The sequence below is a fragment of the Coturnix japonica genome, chromosome 14, assembly GCF_001577835.2.
Source record: "Coturnix japonica isolate 7356 chromosome 14, Coturnix japonica 2.1, whole genome shotgun sequence".
NCBI lineage: Eukaryota > Metazoa > Chordata > Aves > Galliformes > Phasianidae > Coturnix > Coturnix japonica.
This window is the reverse complement of record NC_029529.1, coordinates 7,429,905-7,448,831: the sequence shown is the minus strand read 5'-3', so window position 1 is coordinate 7,448,831 and position 18,927 is coordinate 7,429,905. Positions and strand designations below refer to the sequence as shown.

Below are 18,927 nucleotides of genomic sequence, written 5' to 3'. Positions count from 1 at the left end.
TGTGCAGCCATGATAAGCTTTTATATTGACATTCATATCCTGCAAAGGAAGAGAGAAGTGCCCTTTATCATCTCATTAGGATGAGAGCAGTCCCTTATAAGCTCTGACCCAGGAGGCAATAACCTTTTAATGAAAGAGCACTTCCTGGAAATATTTATAATTTGTTCTTGGAATAATATACTCAGGATAAACTAATTGTAAAAGCAGCAATCAGATTCCATCACTGACATTATAAGGGAAAGGACAATGAAAATCAGCAGAAGGGCAGAAGAAGGAGGAATAGAAAATAGGTTATGGAAGTGTGTGTGCCCCTTTGTATGTGCATGTTAGGAGTTTGAACAAGCATTGCAGATTCATCCAGCTCTTGGTGTAACCTGGCATATTTCTGAGGCAAAAAAAACCCCTCATGTAAGTAATATTTTTTATCACTGTTTTTACTCCTCCTTTCTTCAGGATAGCTCACTTCTGGGTGCAGAACAGGCTTTCCTCTTGCCCTAAAGATCTGCGCTATCATCCTGAAAGAACAGATAATAACCTCATGCTGAGTTTGCACTGATAAAATATTCGATCTCCTTTTTTGTTAGCCAGCTCTATGGATGAAACCCAGGGGCTGGCCAAGGGCTCAGCTTTGCCTTCTCAGGGAGCGTTCTTAACAGCCAATCATCAGTCTTTCTCCTTGACCCAGTCTCCCAACATCAGTCATGCTGGACCAGTGCAATACAGTACAGATCAAAGATGGACCTGCAGGCTTACTGCCTGTTATGATTCAGAAAGCGTCAGTACCTCATTAGGACAAATCTGCTCGAGTCTGTGGTGCTCATCTCATGCACCTTCTATTAAGAAAACTTTATTTCATTACTATGCTTCTTAATCTATACTCTGTAACAGAATTTCCTTTGTTACTACAACTGGACTCAGCAACTACTCAGGCTTCATCCTCAGATTCCAGGTCATCATTCTTGAAATCTTTTCAGTCAAGTCAGTGTTTCTTCCTCATTTCTCATAGGAGTTATATGGTTCAGACTAAATAGTCCTAATTTCTTGCAGAGAGTTTGTTCTCACCATGTTTAAACTAATATTCACAGGACCATACATGACTATGAACAGTCTAATACAGGACTTAGATCTGAATAAAAACTCGTATTCGCAAGATTTGCAGTTCATTCCATATCTTAGAGCTTACAACCTCACCTAATTTTCAGAAAGATGAAATTTAAATGCAAGGTACAAAACATTTTACTCACAGGAAGCTCTGTGTAGTTAGGAAAGAGCTTCCCTTGGTCCCTGAGCAACAAGACAAGCGAAGAACAGTTGAGTCATCCCACTGGTTGCATGCTTTGCAGCAGGCCGGCTGTTTCATCTTTGGTTGAGCTTTTGAGGTGAATGGTCAGGACAGTTTCCACCATCATCACTTTTGGACAGTCTCCAAATAGCAGGATTTGACTCCACGAAACTCAGCTCTGCAGTTCAGTGTAATTTTCAGATGTTTCTGATGGCAATATCAAATTCAATATGGATGTGCTGCCACTTGGCACTTACCCAAGGACATCACAACCCAACTTTTTGGGGCAATTCCCCAGCTCTCTTCTCTGGGTCTATGGCAAACCAAAAGCCTCTCACCTCTCCGCAGCATCTCCTTCAATGCTACTGGGGCAAGAGGGTGCCTCTGCTGCTGCAGCAGGAACAGAGGCCATGGGATCTCCTGCTGCTTCCCTAGCCCTGCTTCTGCAGTCCTGGGGATGGTTCCTCCATCCAGCTGCCTTCACCCTGTGGACGCCAGCTGGAAAGCTCTGCTGGAGAGAATACCATCTCCATTATTGGAACTGTGCAGCTCTACCAGCCCTCTTGGCAGCAAGGGAACATTTTCTGCTTTAATCCGCACAGAGGTCAAATAGTTTCCTCTTGCAGCTCTCTTCCAAGAATCCCCTGGGAGCCAGCAAAGGGCTGCATCCTACAGAGCTTCCTCACAGGGGCTCAGGGCAAGGAACCCCACACATGGGTGAGCGGTGGTGCACAGAACCAAGCTGTTCGGTTCTCCTTCCCACTTACCCACCTCACCACACACATCGAGTGCTCATGAGTGATTTGGGTAAACTTTCCTGCTGGGGTTTTTCCAGGTTAGGTGTCACTAGAATACAAACATTTAAAGGAAAGCTGTGAGCCTTTTCAAGGGAGTTTAAAGAGTCAGGGCACCCTATTTCCACTGCATTTCACTGGGATATCAGCTAACTCATTTCAGCACTTCTAGAATCCTAGCTTTGTTTTTAAGCTTTAGATCACCTTCTGCATGATCCACACTTCTCTCTCAGACTTCTCACACACTTCGGCCTTGCAAAAAAATGTTTATCTGTGGGAAGGTTTTGGGGACAAATACTTGGAAACCACTCTCTGATACTCCCAGAGTACAGGGTGACCATTTGGCCTCATACCACAGAGCTGGGGCTTTGCAAATATCATTCTGCTTATGGGTTCACTGCTGACATCTGTAGCAGTCAGATCTCCAAAATCCCTCAAGACTTGTGTTTGTTTGAATACTGTAAATATTAAATTCATTCTCAATAAGGAAATGAAACAGCCTCTGTCTCCTGTTGTTTTTCTCAGCCATGCTCTTCTCCACTCCCCAGAGCTGCCTTCTCTGCTCTGCTGCACAGCAGGTTTCCTGACTAGCGCCACTTGTTTCCTACTCTGTAGCAAACTACAAGACCTCTGTTTACTCCTTTTCTCATTGAGTACTGTACATCCCATACTTAGGAATGCTCCAGCATTAATCAGTCCAGCTTCTGCAGCTACATCTTGATTTCCAATGGCCAGGGGAAAAAAAAAAAAGCTGCTTCCTCCCTCTTAAACACAGTGCAAAACAGCCAAAACCCTCCCATTGCTCCCACCTACAGAGCAGATACATCCAGCAACTTATCCATGCACAATTGCACAATGTTATGAGCAACTGCATGACACAGTTCATCATCCTTCCAAACTGAGAATCACAGTTCAGGGTATCTAATAACTGATGTAACTTCAGGACTTGTTTTATTTTCTCTGCTTCTTTCTTAAGTTGTGAATATCAACCCTTCATAAATGATCAGCTCTCACTGTCTGAGATACAGAAAGAGAGTAACTCTATATTACTTCCCCTTCACCAGCACTACTGACTGCAGTGGTATTATTTTTTCTTGAGTTTGCTTTCAAGTTTTTTCTTTTTATCTTCTCTTAATCTTTTTTCTTCTCCAAATGAAATGGGTAATAGAGCAATTGGGAATGATCTTTAGCAAGAAAAAGGTTGTTTCTGTTCTTTCTGAAACACAACCTGGGAATTGTTCTTCTATTAATTACTTCATTATTCCACTCCTGTTTCAGCACACACCCAACACTGTTTCAGCACTGGTAACTTTTGAATATATCTGAGTTAAATTAACTTTGTGATGAATAAGAGATGAGGCTGGAAGAAACTGTTTAGATGGTGCTATTGCTGCAGTCCTGACAGTCCAATTGCACAAGTGCTAATTGTGTTTTACTTTTCTCTCCAGTATATTGTACAAAATAAACAAACTGAGGGTAATTAGCTCAGGATTCCTCATTTGTTTAGTGTCCTAAAGATTTTGAGTTACATGATTTCAGACACAGTAACAAAGGATTTAGACTCAGCTATTCAAATGAGATTCTCTAAGGTTGAAACCCAACAGTATCTGTGTGGAAAAGCAAGATATGACCCAGGACTTGCAGTACTTAGGATCTACCACATGGCAAGGATTTAGCAAAGATGTTTTGCTTGGAAAACCTTCACATTTACTTCTCTTTTAAAGCAGAATATTTTGCCTCTTCCACAGGTAATTACTGAGTCAAAATGTCTCAAAAAGCTCTCAGCGATGATGAGAAATTCCTCTTTGTGGACAAAAACTTCGTTAACAACCCACTTGCCCAGGCTGACTGGTCAGCAAAGAAACTGGTTTGGGTTCCATCAGAGAAACATGGATTTGAAGCAGCAAGTATCAAGGAAGAGAAAGGGGATGAGGTGACAGTAGAACTGCAAGAAAATGGAAAGAAAGTGACACTGAGCAAGGATGATGTCCAGAAGATGAACCCTCCCAAGTTCTCCAAAGTGGAGGACATGGCCGAGCTGACTTGCCTCAACGAAGCCTCAGTGCTGCACAATCTAAGGGAGAGATACTTCTCAGGCTTAATTTATGTAAGTAGAGACAAACATGCACAAGAGATTTTATCTTGCATGCTTCTGTTAACACATGCCCTATCACAAACAAGGTGGATCCCACATGCTCTCTGGGATACAGTATTTGCGTATAACATTGCCATGCAAGTACATATTCCTCAGCAACAAGATCCTAAGCCAANTTTTCTCCATGATTCTTCTGCCTTATTACTTTTTCCTCTTTATTCGACTAAATTAAAAGACACAAAGGATTTATTCCCCAAAGTTTGCTAATTATGAAATGATGTTATTGACTTGGAGTGCATCCTCTGATAGTTAAACTGCAGTCCTGCTGCTTTGAAAATCATGACTTAAATGGAAACCTGAACAAGTTTTCAGTCCATATGCCCCAACAGTAACTTCAAAAAAGAACACATGGAAAAGCCAGGTTACATAGTCTTTTCTGAGGCAAATTACCAATGAAATGCAATGGACAAGTTCTGGTTTGGTGGCTGCTTGAGTAAAACCTTATGTTTGACAAAACAAAAAATCTCACTGAAAATTCAATTGTGAATGCTCATATCCTTCAAAGATATGCATCTACTAGGGCTTTTTTTCCCCCCCCCTTGTGGGTCAACCTGCAGATCAGAGAAGCCTGGGTAAATTCTAATCTCTCCTCATTCATGTGATACAGGGCCAAGATTTTTCTGCTTCCCATTTCACACAAGTGTGTTAACTTAACCGTGTTTTGCCATTAAAATAATCTACATCAATAGTCATTGAATTATAAAAGAAGCCAGGAAATGTCCATGGGATTTAGCTGTTATCTTTGATTTTACATGGAGGATCCCTACGTTATGTTGTAGAGAAGAAACCAAATGATTCAATCCATGGAAATTTTACTTGCATGACAGACCACTAATGAGTGAAAGAAAGCACAGAGCTTATGTAACGTGGTTTTAGAAGCAGGAATAGAGGCCTCTTTAATTTGAAGAATGCTAAATTGAAAGGCAGGAAATGAAGAAAAGAGAAAAAAAAAAAAAAGATTGTTATATACACTTAAACAAAAAAAACCCAACATTTAATTGTTATGCATAACTTAATAGAGCTAAAGCTGAAGATCTTTGCTTCAGGAATGTATTAAACGCATGTCATCAAGATGCCTTAAAGAAACTGGACCTTCCATATGGTATGGTTATAAACATATGGCTTTGTTCTCATCTACTTGCAAAACAAACTTTAAACGATCCTTTCCTCTCTTTGCCTTGTCTGCCTACATTGCCTGCCTTGGAATCATACACATACAAAAAAACTTGACCTTACTGTTCTTCTCTTTCGAGCATCACTGATGCAAGTTGGGATTCCCAATTATGCTATAGAGAAAAAAAAAATTCAACAAGCTGAAACAAACAAAAAAGTCTCAGAGCAAATCATCTGTCCTTAAAGTAAATGTTATTTAATCAGAGGAAATAAAGTGTGCAATAATTCAAGGTAACAATACACTGAAAGAGTACCCTGACCTTTTTCTTTGATGGAGTTAAGAAAAAATGAATAAGAAGTGCTTTGCCACTAACATTTGTTTCACGCTGCTGAGAACAAACAGAATCTGACTGGTCCAGACACAAATGAGATAAAAAATGACAGTATAAGCATCAATAAAATAGGAATTCAAGTCAATCTGAGAGCATAAACAAGTTTCTTGTACCTGCACTCATAGGCACTATTCATTCAGTCTTTGCTCAACGATGTAAAATTGTTTGTCTATAGAAAACAAACATAGATGTTAGAACCTGTGTGGGGATACCTTTGCCCAGATGTAGGCACTAACAACTCAGATGTATGTATTTCATAAGTCTCTAGTGACATCTAGACTTTGTATGATGCAAGTCAGGAAAATACCTAAAAATTTCAGGGAAGAGACCTAAGAAACGTCCAGAATTGAAAATCTATTATTTTACTTACTTGGATATTAGTAGTTGAGTAAATATAGCACATAAACTGAAAAAAAACCTTATTATCCTTCCCTTAGGGGCCTAGTGGTCATTCTGGTTTATGTAGGATTTTTTTAGTTTTAAGTGTATTGACCACGCAGCACTAAAGTTCATTTTAACACAATTAGCACAGTGTTTTGTCCTAAACTGTCATCAATTAAAAGCCAGCACAGCAGTGATTTACTCTCCCCAAAGGTTTTAACTCAGGGACATCAGGAGCTAGTGAAGATGCAGTCACAATGCTGTAAAGGTAGGAAATGCCCCCATGGATGCTTGGAGCGCCCCAGATGTTCACCCCAATGCAGGGCACCCAACCTCTCCTCACCGCCAGGAGCTGATGGACGCTCTCACCCTGTTTGCTCAGTACCATATAAAGCCTCAGGCTGTGCCGAGACCACGTTGTGCCATTTCCTAATATGGTCAGGAAAGGGAAACCCCCGTGCCCAGATCCAAGCCTTTGAGATGGCATTTTACAGTCCTGTGCTACCCTGGTTCCTGTGGGGGAACTGAGGCAGCTTCAGCTGTCCTTAGACACAGCACTGAGGGTAGGGCAAGGCAGCACTGCGCAGTACAGTGCTCAGTCAGGAAATGGGGAAATCCAAACAACTTACGTCCAAGTCATAAAGGACAAATGTTCATTATTCCATTTGTTTCAGACTAGTGTCATTTCAAAAAATAGTTGCCATAGGCTGGTTTAAGAGCTAAAACTACCATTTATTTTTCTTTATTTATTTTTGTGTTTGTTTACATCGCTTACTTTTAGTAACTGTTGTAATATATGGCTCTTCATCTATTATCACTCACTAATATTTCCGTTCCCAGTTCAATAAGCTGGAGCTTCCTGAAACAAAGGATGTTCTTTAAACCTATCAGAACCTGGATAATAGCCATCAGCTGGTGGCCAGTGCTCTTGCTTGTTTATGCACACATTTTTACATGAATACCTTCAGTAAACTGAACACAGAAAACAGATTTTTCCTTGAATCTCTTTCAGGAACAGCAGCTCAGTGAAGGCATATGGCCGTTCTGATAAGAGATCTGTTTGGAACTGGAGTAATCTTTTTCCAAAGACTCACATTAAACATTACTGCTATGTGGTGATGATATGCTCAACATAAACCCAAACTTCTGATCTATGATTTAAGAATTTGATACCTGCCTGAGCAAATAATATCCCAGCACACAAATACATGTGTAAAGGAATATTCTGAAGCATTATAATCTATAGGTCATCACAAATAAAGGTGATCCACTACGTACCAAAAACAAATGAAGTAAAAACATGTGAAGCATTGTATCAAAGCAGTGTTTCTACAAGCAGGAAATAAAATGGTTTCTAATAAGGAAACTGACAGAAAATATGTAATTATTTATGCACTCTGAAACTGCACTCACACATGTACATCCAGAAATTGCCACTTCATTTGTCATACTAAATCGAAAAAAATAATTGTTATTTGCTAAAATCCTGTTAGTTCAGTGCATGCCTGTGTTTTCCAGCCTAGACACAGTACATGATATTAATTCCCCTTTTTACTTGAATTTCCTTGCAGACTTATTCAGGTCTCTTCTGCGTTGTGATAAACCCATACAAACAGCTGCCCATCTACTCAGAGAAGATTATTGACATGTACAAGGGAAAGAAGAGGCACGAGATGCCGCCCCACATCTATGCTATTGCGGACACAGCCTACAGGAGCATGCTGCAAGGTAGGCAAGTTCTTAGAAATCACTGCACCTTAACATGGGAGAAAACAACTTGCTGCTGCACGTGTGCTCCAGCAAGAAGCACGGTCAAAAGCTCTGATACTGAGGGAGACGTGGGCTTTCAAGAAGTTTCGAAGGAATTCTTTGGCAGGAACGGCACTCCACAAACACTGACTCAAAAAGGAAAAACAATCCTTTTACCCATCTGTGTCGAGGCATGTGGGAAGGTTTCAAAGTTGAGCAAATAGTTTTGGCAAATACGGGCATGGAAAACGCTCCCTTTGCACCAGTGGAGACTATTCCAAAGTTAGCTGCTAAGGCTGTTGCATCGGTAGGCATTGCTCCTCGCTCTCTCCTAGTAAGCAGATTCAAATAACACTTTGGGGCTACTGTTAGTACAGTCTGATGCTTTGGAGTCTTGAGTTGAGATGTGCTCTGCTTTCTAATAGAACAGAAGCGGGAAAGCAGTCAGACCCCAAAACATACAAATGAAACCTTAGAAATAAGTAAGGAATTTCTGTATTGAATACTGACAGGATAGGGGGATTTTGTCCTAAGGAATGATCATTCGTTCAGAGATAAAAAAGCTACAGCAATGACCACAGAAGGCTGCAACATCTACAGAATGCAGGGATGTGACTGGCTGCCATCTCACAGGAGCCTCTGGTGCTCTGGGGAACCAGGAGGCTGCAGAACACTTTGAAATGTAAATCTCCATTTGAGGTCTGTTCCTGCAGTTCTGCCCTACAACTGTGGTTCAGCAAGATTTGCAAACTCATCCCTGAAGCTTCGGGCTGCCTTGTTTCACATTTAAGGATTTAAGGGTTTAGGGCTTATGGGTTTTTGGTCTGACAGAGGAAAAATGATTAACAGCATGTAGAAATGTCAGTTTAGCTGCTAGATAAATACCCAGCATTGACTTCATAGCAACGTTTATATACAAACAGAGAACAGCAATTGCTATGGAGATACTAATCCATTCAAAATCATTTTACACTTTATCTAACCATGACCCTGGCACACATTGTGATCACAATGATTGCAGAACTCCTGTAGTTTGAATCTGAAAGAAGTAAGTTGACTAGATCTTAAGATCAGCCTGTTCAGAACATTGCAGATGGTTCATGTTGTTATAATTCAAGGCTCAGAGAAGACAAAATCTACGATAGGCCTCTGTGCTGTCTAATTTGACTGATACCTTTTCAGACTTCTGCTGTCTTTAAATATCAACCAAATCTCTATTATTTTGGAACAAGCAGTACATACAGATACACACACCAGTGGTGATAGATATCAAAAGCATCAAAACAGGTCTTTTCTCCCCAAAAATGTCTTCAGTACTTAATGTACTAACTGCAGTGCTAACAAAATAACCCAGATAAGATCATTTACTTATCTAAGTTGATCAGCTAATTGTAACTTCGATTAGAATTACAGTGCAGCAAAGGAGGATCAATAAAGCATCAGTAACAGACATACTGAAATCAGACATTCCTCCTTATTGTAACAACAAAGACAGGTATATAAAAAATATTTAGGGTTGAGAAGAGAGGTTTAAGCTTTTAGGATAACATCATGCATTGAATCTCATATTTAATGGAGTCAAAGCTGAAAGAAACTTACTTGGTAGAAGCAGATCCCTGTAAGCTTCAGCCACGTATCTGCCTTGCAGGTTAGGCGTTGATCTCTGTGCTCTGCATGCAGCACTTCCCAGGGTTCTGAGCAGGCCCTGCAGTCAAAGCAGTCTTCTTTCCCCAAAGCATTTCAGCAGTCAGCCTCACTGGGAACTATGCAAGAAGTTCAGCAGTACCCTTCTCATTCAGCACAGAACTCGGCCACTTGTCCCTATAAATGGGATGAGGGAAAAGTCAACTGGGAAAATGCTACAAGGTACCCACAGGGGAAAAGAAGGAATGTCGTACTGCATCTACTACCGAAAAATAACGATTGTTTCAGTATAGCAGTACATATGATTTTCCTTCTTAAGATGAAACTAGTATCAGTTCCCTGCCTGATCCCAACAGCATAAAGACCTCTTTCACTCTTCCTCTCATCTGTTGTTCCTAAGGTGGCCTTGTGAAGCCATCTGAGCTTGATCACCCTTCGCTGCAGTCATTAACTACTTCTAGAACAGCCAGGCTTTAGCTGTGCCTCGCAGGCTGGGAGGAGGAGGCAGAACAAGTGGCTGCTTTCCTTTCTTTCTGTTCACTTTTTGGGTGCTTGGAATAACGTTCTGACTCCATCAATTCTTGATGAAACTTCATATGTATTTTCTGGAAGGAAACCTTCCTGACATGAAAGAGGAAGGGGAGAACAAATAGGGAGGAAGGGGAAAGAAAGGAGGAGGGAACAGACTGTAAGTTGAACCTTTAAGAGGGGCACTTCCACTACCTCCTCCTAATCACACACAGTTGGCACAGCAGCCAAACCCTTCCCACAAGAACTTGCATCATGAGCCCAGGACACCCACGCTTTACTTGCTTATTTACTTGCACATGCAATTTTGGAGTCGCTCCGTCTCTGAAGAGGGCCCCAGCTGCCTTCAATGCTGAGCTTTTGCTTGGAAAAACAGACTCATGTTTTGTGCATAAAACTAAACCAAAGCTTAATATAACTAGCAGTGTAGCCAAGTCGTATTCATGCTGAAGTGGTGAGCATGGGCATGAACATAATTGAGTGTGTGTGTATGCATTACGTATAGACAGAGTATTTCATGGGTTTTCATAAACACATTTGTAAAGGGAGTATAAAGAGATACTCATGTTCATAAACAAAGTTGTTCTGGTAACAACACAGCCACTGTTAACAGAAATCAAATAATTGGATACCAGAGACAGTGATAGTAAAAAGTCCCTCCATGCCTCTTTACTGACCTCTGTACCCTGTGTTATGGATGTAGTTGCTTCTCCTTGCAGTTGCAATAGCACTGCACAGTTGCTATGCAAAGGGCTCAGCCTCCTCATTCCAGTACTCCCAGCACCAGTCTTCATTCAGACTTCACACAGAAATGGTCCAGCTTATAATCATTCCTTTTTGCTAGGTCCACTTTAGGGTGGGTTACTGCAGCCTGGCGTGCAGTGCGGCTGCACAAAGGCATGATGCAGCACAAGAGAGGGCACCATGGTCCAGGGCAGAGGAGCCAGAGATGGGTGGATGGATGGCTTCCACAGCACTGCCAGATTCCTGTGAGGATGGGTAATTCTGCTGTGTTCTGCCATTGTCTCTGCAGGTGGCAAACAGCAAATTAGTGATAAACAGCACAAATACAGAAAGTCAGGTTGTGTAGTAATAACAGAAGTATTTTTTCATGTGGAAGATTATGCTTTTATTAAATGCTCGGAATAATACTGAGAAGACATACCAAGGCTTTCTGCAACACCAAGAAACTTATCTATTTTCTGCAAAGCCATTTTTATGTAAACACTTTGTAAGCAAGCTTGAGTTAAAGATGGAAAAACAAACAACCTTGTAGCTACTGGGAGGTTTGGGAAGGAAGCACAGTTCCCAAGGTCCTAGAAAAGGAAGCTGCATGAAAACCCAGCTGTTTACTGTGTCCTTAGCAGGACCATACAGAAATGTCCCCTTTAGGCAGTACAGTTATTAACAAATGTAAAGAAGCAGTGAGTGTTGGAGCATGGCTTCAGTCTGTTCTTCCCTTTTATGGTAAAGCTGCCAGCTTGCTGCTTCATTGTGATAAACCATCTGATTTTGTTTGTGATTAAGCAGAACTAGCATGGCTATTGAGAATAGAGGGGCATATGATTCCTACAAGCATATACCCACCAGCATATTCCTACACCTGGAGGTGGCTGGTGAAAAAGTGAAGTATATTCCAGAAAAATGAAGTCCATTTCAGGGTTAGGAAAGGTGGTGGATTTTAGACTGTGAAGTAGGTCTGTTTACTATTAAATATTTAAAAAATCTAAAATAAAAAATAAATAAGCAGGGCACAATCCTTCCTATAGAAAATAAAATATTTCAGAACAGAAATAGAAGCAATCAATATGGAGAGTCCAGGAAAACAAATAAGGCAGGCATTGAAGCTCAAGACAAAACAGAATAGGATTTGCTTTCCTCATTTCATCCTTACCTTTTCAATATGTTGAAGCTTTTGAAGGAAATAGAGCAATGTTGCGTATTCTCCCTCCATGAATGTGCATAGGCCAGTGTGTCAGTGGAAGGTTTTGCAGGTCAGAGTGCACGACTCAACAGCAGAGGGCTTATTACTTCAGGACTGCATAAGGCTGCCAAGTGCTTGGGGCATTAGAAGGGGATAAGTCCAGTGACCGAGCATGCTGTCTTTTCCTTCTGCTTCCTCACAGACTTCTACAAGAAAGCCACAGGGCTGCCCACTTACAGGGAACAATTGGATTGCACAGATGCGATCTTAGAAGCCATTCAGGATTACAAGGAAAAGATGAAAAAAACCCAAACAAATAGTTTTGCTTTTCCCTCCAAGAACTCCCAGCATCCTTCAGGCAAACTGCTATCAGAGTCACAAAGTGCACGTGCACAAATGTCTGTGGTGCTCCTCTGTATAAGACACCATCAGGAGGGGTCCATCACTTACTGGGGAGGGAAAGAGGTGCAACAACAGGCAGAGAAATAAAAAAAAATACTTGGCTTGCAGGAATATTACTTTTTCAAATGTCCCCTGAGCTCAGAATTTCCACTGGCAACTCTGTATCAAGGAGTCGCTTTTATTTTCTTTATGATATTTATGGGTTTGTGATGTAATATCAATATATGCCAATGGTTTCTATTTACACAACAGTGTATTTTTAGCAAAAATTCTACCGCGTTCTCATTTTTTTTAATATTAAAGAAAGCCAAGTTCAGTATCCTGCAGTGAAAAATAAACACAGCGCACAACTCCCCTCCTCCAAAATGTGTACGTGGAAGAGTCCTGCGGTGTTGACAAATACCTCCAACAGCAACGTAATGATTCATTTTGTACCAGTTTACCAACTAAAGCAGTTAAGTGGTGCCATTTTCTGAGCAAGGGATCAGTGAAGCAGTTGATGTTAAAACGTTGGTTTGAACATTAATAAAATACAGTTAGAAAATATGACTATTTAATATCAATCCAGGCCAAAGCAGAATCCACTACTGCTTTTCCTGGGCTGGCTGTTGTCCAGGCAGCAATTACAACTTGTAATCTTAATAGGCTGAATTTATCTATATTATCCTTGTGCAGTACAGAAAGCTTATTTATCTCATGCCATTTATTACGTGCAAGGTCAGTGATAAGGGTGAGCAACCAGAGAGGTAGCCCTGCAAGTCATCCAACTCACAAAATAAAATGAGGAAATGGTTTGTGTCTTAGCCTCTGCCCAGAAGCTTCACTGGTCTAATGCTCACTCCTACACTCACAGTGTAGGAGGCAGTTTGAGGCAGCCTCTTGCAAAGAAGGGCCAGTTTCAATGTGGTGGAAGTTGCTCATAGCCTTAATCAAGTCTACTTGCAAATATGGCTGAGGTTGGGACACCACACCTTTCTGAATAGCCTCTTCTGGTGCTGAACATTTCCACAGTTTTAAAAGAGGGTTTTACTTCAGAACTGATAACAACAAACATACTAAACACACATCTTGCCATAGAGGCCAATTGTAAAGCCTGTCAGTATCACAGACTTTTCTGGAAGTCTTCTTTCAGTGGAGCTTTGGGAAATACGTTAGTGTTATGGAGCACATTATGAAACCTCAGTGTGTGTTCACTATCACAGCCTGAAGTCCTGAGATCAGGTAGAAAACTCTGTGCAAAACTTCTGAAGGGAAAAAGAAACTCCAAGTTTATAAAAAGAGAGATGCATGACAAGATGTGCTTCTAAACCATGCTGCAACATGATGGTGCATTGGACTGCAGCACAGAAACCTCTTACATGCCTTACACAGTAGAAATGGAGATTTCTATTTGGACTGCCTTGCTTTCTAATGACCACTGTAAAATGTCTTCAGTTTTGATACCTTATCTGTCCAGACTTTGAAGTGGGCTGCCAGCCATATTTCATAAGCATAATAACAACTCAAGTTTCAGACTTGAAATTATCAATTATAATCTTCTTATAGGGAGTCTGATCTTCTTGCTGTCCTCATTATAGTTCATCTCTCATGGAATTTACGAAAAAATATTTTTGAACTCCTAACCTTTTGTTCATTTTTTGGTACAAAATATTTCCATTAGAGATGCTTATTTAAATATGTTGGCAAATGAAATAAGATGTGAACCCTGTACTTTTGACTAATTGTGAATTGTCAGGTTTTGAAAGGTCTAGATTGCTCAATGTAAGTCATTGTAAATGTAAGTACTTCTGTCAGGACTGAGCTATTCTCCCTAATTAATGGATTTTTTTTTCTTTATTCACAGACCGAGAAGACCAGTCTATCCTGTGCACGTAAGTAAATGGTTGTTTTGTTATATCTCAACATTACAATTACAATGTTATCTAGAATCAATTCAAATTCTGATGGAAATGATATATTCTCACCTTTAAAGAGCTTGACCTGCAGTCCTAGTAGATTTGCCTGTTGACAAAATAAGAAGAAATTATCAGTGCCATAATATGTCTTCAGTGCACAAAGTTCTCAGTTTAAACTGACTTTGAGTTCAGAATTTACGACAAGCAGTTGGGTACTATAACCATAAAGGGAGAACTAGAAATTAAGAGGTCCCTTAAGGAAACTGAGAAAAATGAGGAGCATGGAGAATTCTGGATATTAACTGGACTGCTTTTCATTCCAGCCTGTCAGTAGCCTACTGTCATATCTACTTTTTTTAATGCATGCATTTAGATTGATTAGCTTCTATCAAAATGTACAGAGCAGGGTACTCTTTGCACTTGATTTGGTACAGCAACAGACAAAATTCGGGGTTAGGCAGTGACCATCCTCTCCTCTCGCTTTTGTGGCAAACACTCCAGAGCCTCACTTGGCTCCATTACCTCCCCGTACTTTCTCTCCTGATACATGTCAAGAAGCAGTCACCCAAGACATCTTCCAAATTGCAAAGACTTGTTAGGCAAAACCTCCTCTGCAAGAAAGCTAAACTCATTTATTTCCCAGCACACTAAATCTCAAAGGCTGGAGCTGGCAAGCAACGCTGTCTGGCCCTTCTCCCGCGTGGTTATCTTGTGTAGCTTTAGACCTGGGGTGGAGCTTGGTGCCAAATCAGTTCAGTCTCTTGGGATTTTTTTGTAAATAAACTTAGTAGGATCAGTGGGCTGGCTTCTGAGCGAGGTCTGTTTGGGGATTCAGCCGGTCTAGGACAAAGATTTTCATTATCTTTGTACATCTCATACTGCAGGATGAAGCCTGCCAAGCCCTAATGTGATTTGGAGCACCTCATTGACTGCTATGTTCACAGAGGCTTCCCGCAGTGCCAGAGTAGCCAGATTAAGGGATGTGTGAATGGTCAATTTTTGTGGTTCATTGCTTGATGAAACAAATGCTGGAAATAAATCCTGCTGTTACTTTTTAGATGCGTCCAAAAGTGGAATTAAGCTAAGTCTTATATCATAATATTAATACAGAAAGCTTTCAAGTTTTCAACAATATCCAGTTTTTTAACTATCTTTTCCCCAAATGCAGCAGTCCTACTTACACCCCAGGTTCACTCCACAGCAGTGCGGTCAGCTTCCCACTCTTTCTTTGTGCTAATTTGGAAACCTATTCAAACTGAGATGATTTTCATTTAAGGTGAAGACAATTGAGTTGTGGAGGATTGAGTAGCACTACATAAGTGTGCTTGTATGCTTTAAATCCACTGCTGAGTTACTTAAAATAAAAATTATTTAAAATGCCTGGGCAAGAAATGAAGGAGGAATACATTTGAAATATGTCACACAATGAGAGAGCATTGTTTTGTGTTTTTTTTTTAGCTTAGCAAGCCTATAAGCCTAGTCTATCTTCTTACTCTGGGAAAACAAAGCAGTTTCTCAGGATGAAAATATGTATGGGAAGACAATTAAGTACCATTGGACTGATCAGCTGCTTTTCCTCTCCTTGTTTTTGCATTGCCCACCTGAGCTGGGCGAAAAGAAGTGCACTGGCAATAAATGTCCTGCTTCTAAGTATGGCAGCAATGATTTGAGATACTTCAGTTAAATGATCTGTCTGCTCCCCAAAATGATGAAGTAATAGGCTGCGTATAGTGCACTCCTCACTTGGAACTTGATTAGGGGTACAGATTGAGGAACTCAGACAACCAGAAGATGCCTCCTAGGAGGAACCCCATTGTGTGTATGGTCCATGCCACAGTCATGATCCTTGCAAGAACCTTCTGTAACAAATGAGTCACTGAGACTCAAGAGGGCATGTAGATTCAAAACAGATGGGATTCTTCTTACCACCTCACAATAAAACTTGCTTCTGCCATCCTAGAAGTGATGGTTCTTCAAGAAAGATGCTGAGGAAAAAAAGCAGCACGACCAGTTCTGCTGCAGCTCAATAGCTCTGGGAAAAATTTAATTCACCTATGACCTCAACTGAGTCACATGCTCTCCTCCTCCTAGGCTTTTCCTCTTGTAAGCTTCTTGATGTTTAAAGGTACTGAACCTGATTCAGCTATTCCTCTTCATTAATTACTCTTCAAACACATGGCATTTTATCACTGAGATGAAGTCTACACTTTGTACATACAGCTCTTCTGCATCCTTCAGAGTAATGCTGTTTAATGAGTGCTTGTTTATTGGACTTGTGTATTGTCAGGGACATTTAAAAGTGATTTGATATGTTGAAAAATTACAAGTATTCACCAGCAGTGAAAGTGATACTTCATTATTTGATTTTTTTTTTCATCCTTATAGCTGTGAGATCCCGTCTGTTTTCCATTTCATGTTGAAACGTTTCCATTTCATGTTGAACAATTTGTTATTGTCCACTTCAAAAGGAATTTAAAAGCTCAAAAAGAATAGCTGCAGAAAATAGAAAAACCCTCAAACTGTGCAGGAGCAAAGAGTTAAGGAAAAGCGAGCACAGAACAAAATGTTAAGTAACTAAAGCATTACAGTATGGTAGGATAATTACAAGTAAAATGATGCCTTATATGGTAATACTCACAGGCATTCAGGGAAAAGCCAAATGATGGGCACCATTGCCCTGGGAGAAAGGAAATGCAATTCATGTAGTGATGAACTACAAATAACCTTTAATAAAACAGAATAGTTCAAAGCCTAGAGTTTGTTTGAAGAATGCTTTTATTTTTTTCCAAAGTATCAGGGATGCAAGGTAGATTTATTTGAAAACTTTGTACGCGTATGTCTTCAAATTGGTGTGCTTGGTTTGGAATTGTTCCCAGAACACTTAATTTTTATCAATAAAACATGGAAATGTTTTAGCACTGAAGTCCAGAGCAGGGATGGATCCAACCTCTAAACTGTGCAAATTAACCCAGGTCTTGTGAAAGGGAACCATCTCAATTATTTCAGGTTAAAATTCTGAACGTTCCTCATTGTGATGTGCATCAGGCAGAAATTGTTTCTGGCTTTCTAAGGTTTACATCAATGTCATCTCAATTTAAAAGTTCTTCCCAGCATTTACTCTCATTTTTTTAATGTCCATTTTTCACTAGTCCCTTGGTAGGAAAAATTAACTCCTCTATTTCCTAATTAGGAAATGAAACACAACTGCAGTGGATCCAGCTAAACAAACTCAGTTTCAGAAGAGCTGACAAATATCTGTGGGACTTTTGCATGTATTGTTCTTTTTATTTTAAAATCCATTTTAATTTAAATCAAAAGACAGAGGTCTGACTTCCATATAGACTCTTGTCCTCACAAGATAGAGTCAAAAAAGCTAAATTACTATATCCATACCCACTTTTGTGCCTTTTTTGACTGTTGATGCAGGACAATATAAAAACATTCTAGTCCATATCATCATTGGAGTCAAAGGTATCTAGCAGAACTGAAATGATAAAATGTGACAAAGAGGGAAGAGTAGGCTGGAAATGTTCTTATTTCTGAGTAAAGACTGTAAATATGGTCCTTGTTCCTGCACTTTGAAAACTAGCATTTTGCTTTATAAAAAGATTTGGAAGATGTAAATAAACTTAAATGTGGAAGTCCTTTGGGAGGTGGAAAGTTACCACTGCATTCTTGCTTACCAAGAGACAGAGCACAGCCAGGATGGCAGTTCTGCTGGTCAGAAATGTCTCTATATGTCCCTATATGTCCCTATATGTCCCTGCTGTCCTGTTAGCAGGGATGCCTCCAGCAGTGCCAGCTCTGGTCCCATTGAATTCATAGAAAGTTTGAACACGGAGGTCAGATAATAATACAATGCAGTATAATTCCCTTATTCGCCAGCATTGATATAACTTGCTTTAATGCCAGAATTTTGGTAGAGAAAACTACTATGTTCTTGTTGATAGCTTTTCTTATTCTTGTACCACACCATAGTTAATGTTGGTTTGGTTTTTTTATTTTTATTTTTTTTGTTCTTAAACTATGAGCAGAATCCCTGCCAGCCTCAGTTCTCATAAATGTTCAGGCACTGCCAAAGCAAGATGAGCTGCCATAAAAAATGCTTTACAATTGCCTTAAATGGCCCAGTGTCCAGTCAAAACACGAATGGGACAGAGATACATCTCTGATACTGCGTTCTTTGCATGCTAAAGTCAGGTGGATTTAGAGAGACTGTGTTCTGGGATATATACAGAGCCAGGCAGATTCCAGTCTTGTTTTTATACATGACATACATCATATGGCAGAAGGAGTTCAACAGTTACCTACCTTTCTTTGTGTTATCTTCTTTCCCCTCAGAGGTGAATCTGGTGCTGGCAAGACAGAGAACACCAAAAAGGTCATTCAGTACCTGGCCGTTGTTGCTTCATCACATAAGGGCAAAAAGGACACCAGCATCACTGTGAGTGAGCTCTTTTGTATTCAACTCTTCTTTTTGACTACTGGGACTGTATTGAGCTTATTCCTAACAGCAATTCAACGTCTGTGGCTTGCCAAATAGTCGACATATTAAGAGTACACAATTAGGTCACAGCCCTCTGTTTATGGAAAAGAAAATCTTTTGTTTGACATTGTCTTAGGCATCAAATCAGAATGCACTTTGTTAGAAGGGAAATATTCATAGCT

General features: G+C 40.2%; 1 protein-coding gene and 1 long non-coding RNA gene across 4 annotated transcripts in view; one reads left to right on the top strand and one right to left on the bottom strand.

The window, feature by feature from the left end:
- MYH11 (myosin heavy chain 11) overlaps positions 1 to 18,927 on the top strand; it is a 49,419-nt gene that overhangs the window by 2,354 nt on the left and 28,138 nt on the right. For 2 of the 3 annotated variants that reach the window (XM_032447580.1, XM_032447581.1), the window contains exons 1-4: positions 3,842 to 4,183; positions 7,689 to 7,845; positions 14,208 to 14,235; positions 18,601 to 18,703. In XM_032447580.1, coding sequence (XP_032303471.1) covers positions 3,842 to 4,183; positions 7,689 to 7,845; positions 14,208 to 14,235; positions 18,601 to 18,703 — 630 coding nt within the window. Of the gene's footprint in view, positions 1 to 3,824; positions 4,184 to 7,688; positions 7,846 to 14,207; positions 14,236 to 18,600; positions 18,704 to 18,927 lie in introns of those variants that run through there. The other variant, XM_015876759.2, reaches the window with a different exon arrangement.
- On the bottom strand, positions 7,840 to 12,687 carry LOC107320666. The gene is made up of 3 exons (XR_004308964.1): positions 11,933 to 12,687; positions 10,716 to 11,065; positions 7,840 to 9,687 (listed from the first exon to the last, which is right to left on the bottom strand). It is a non-coding gene; the product is annotated as an uncharacterized LOC107320666 (long non-coding RNA).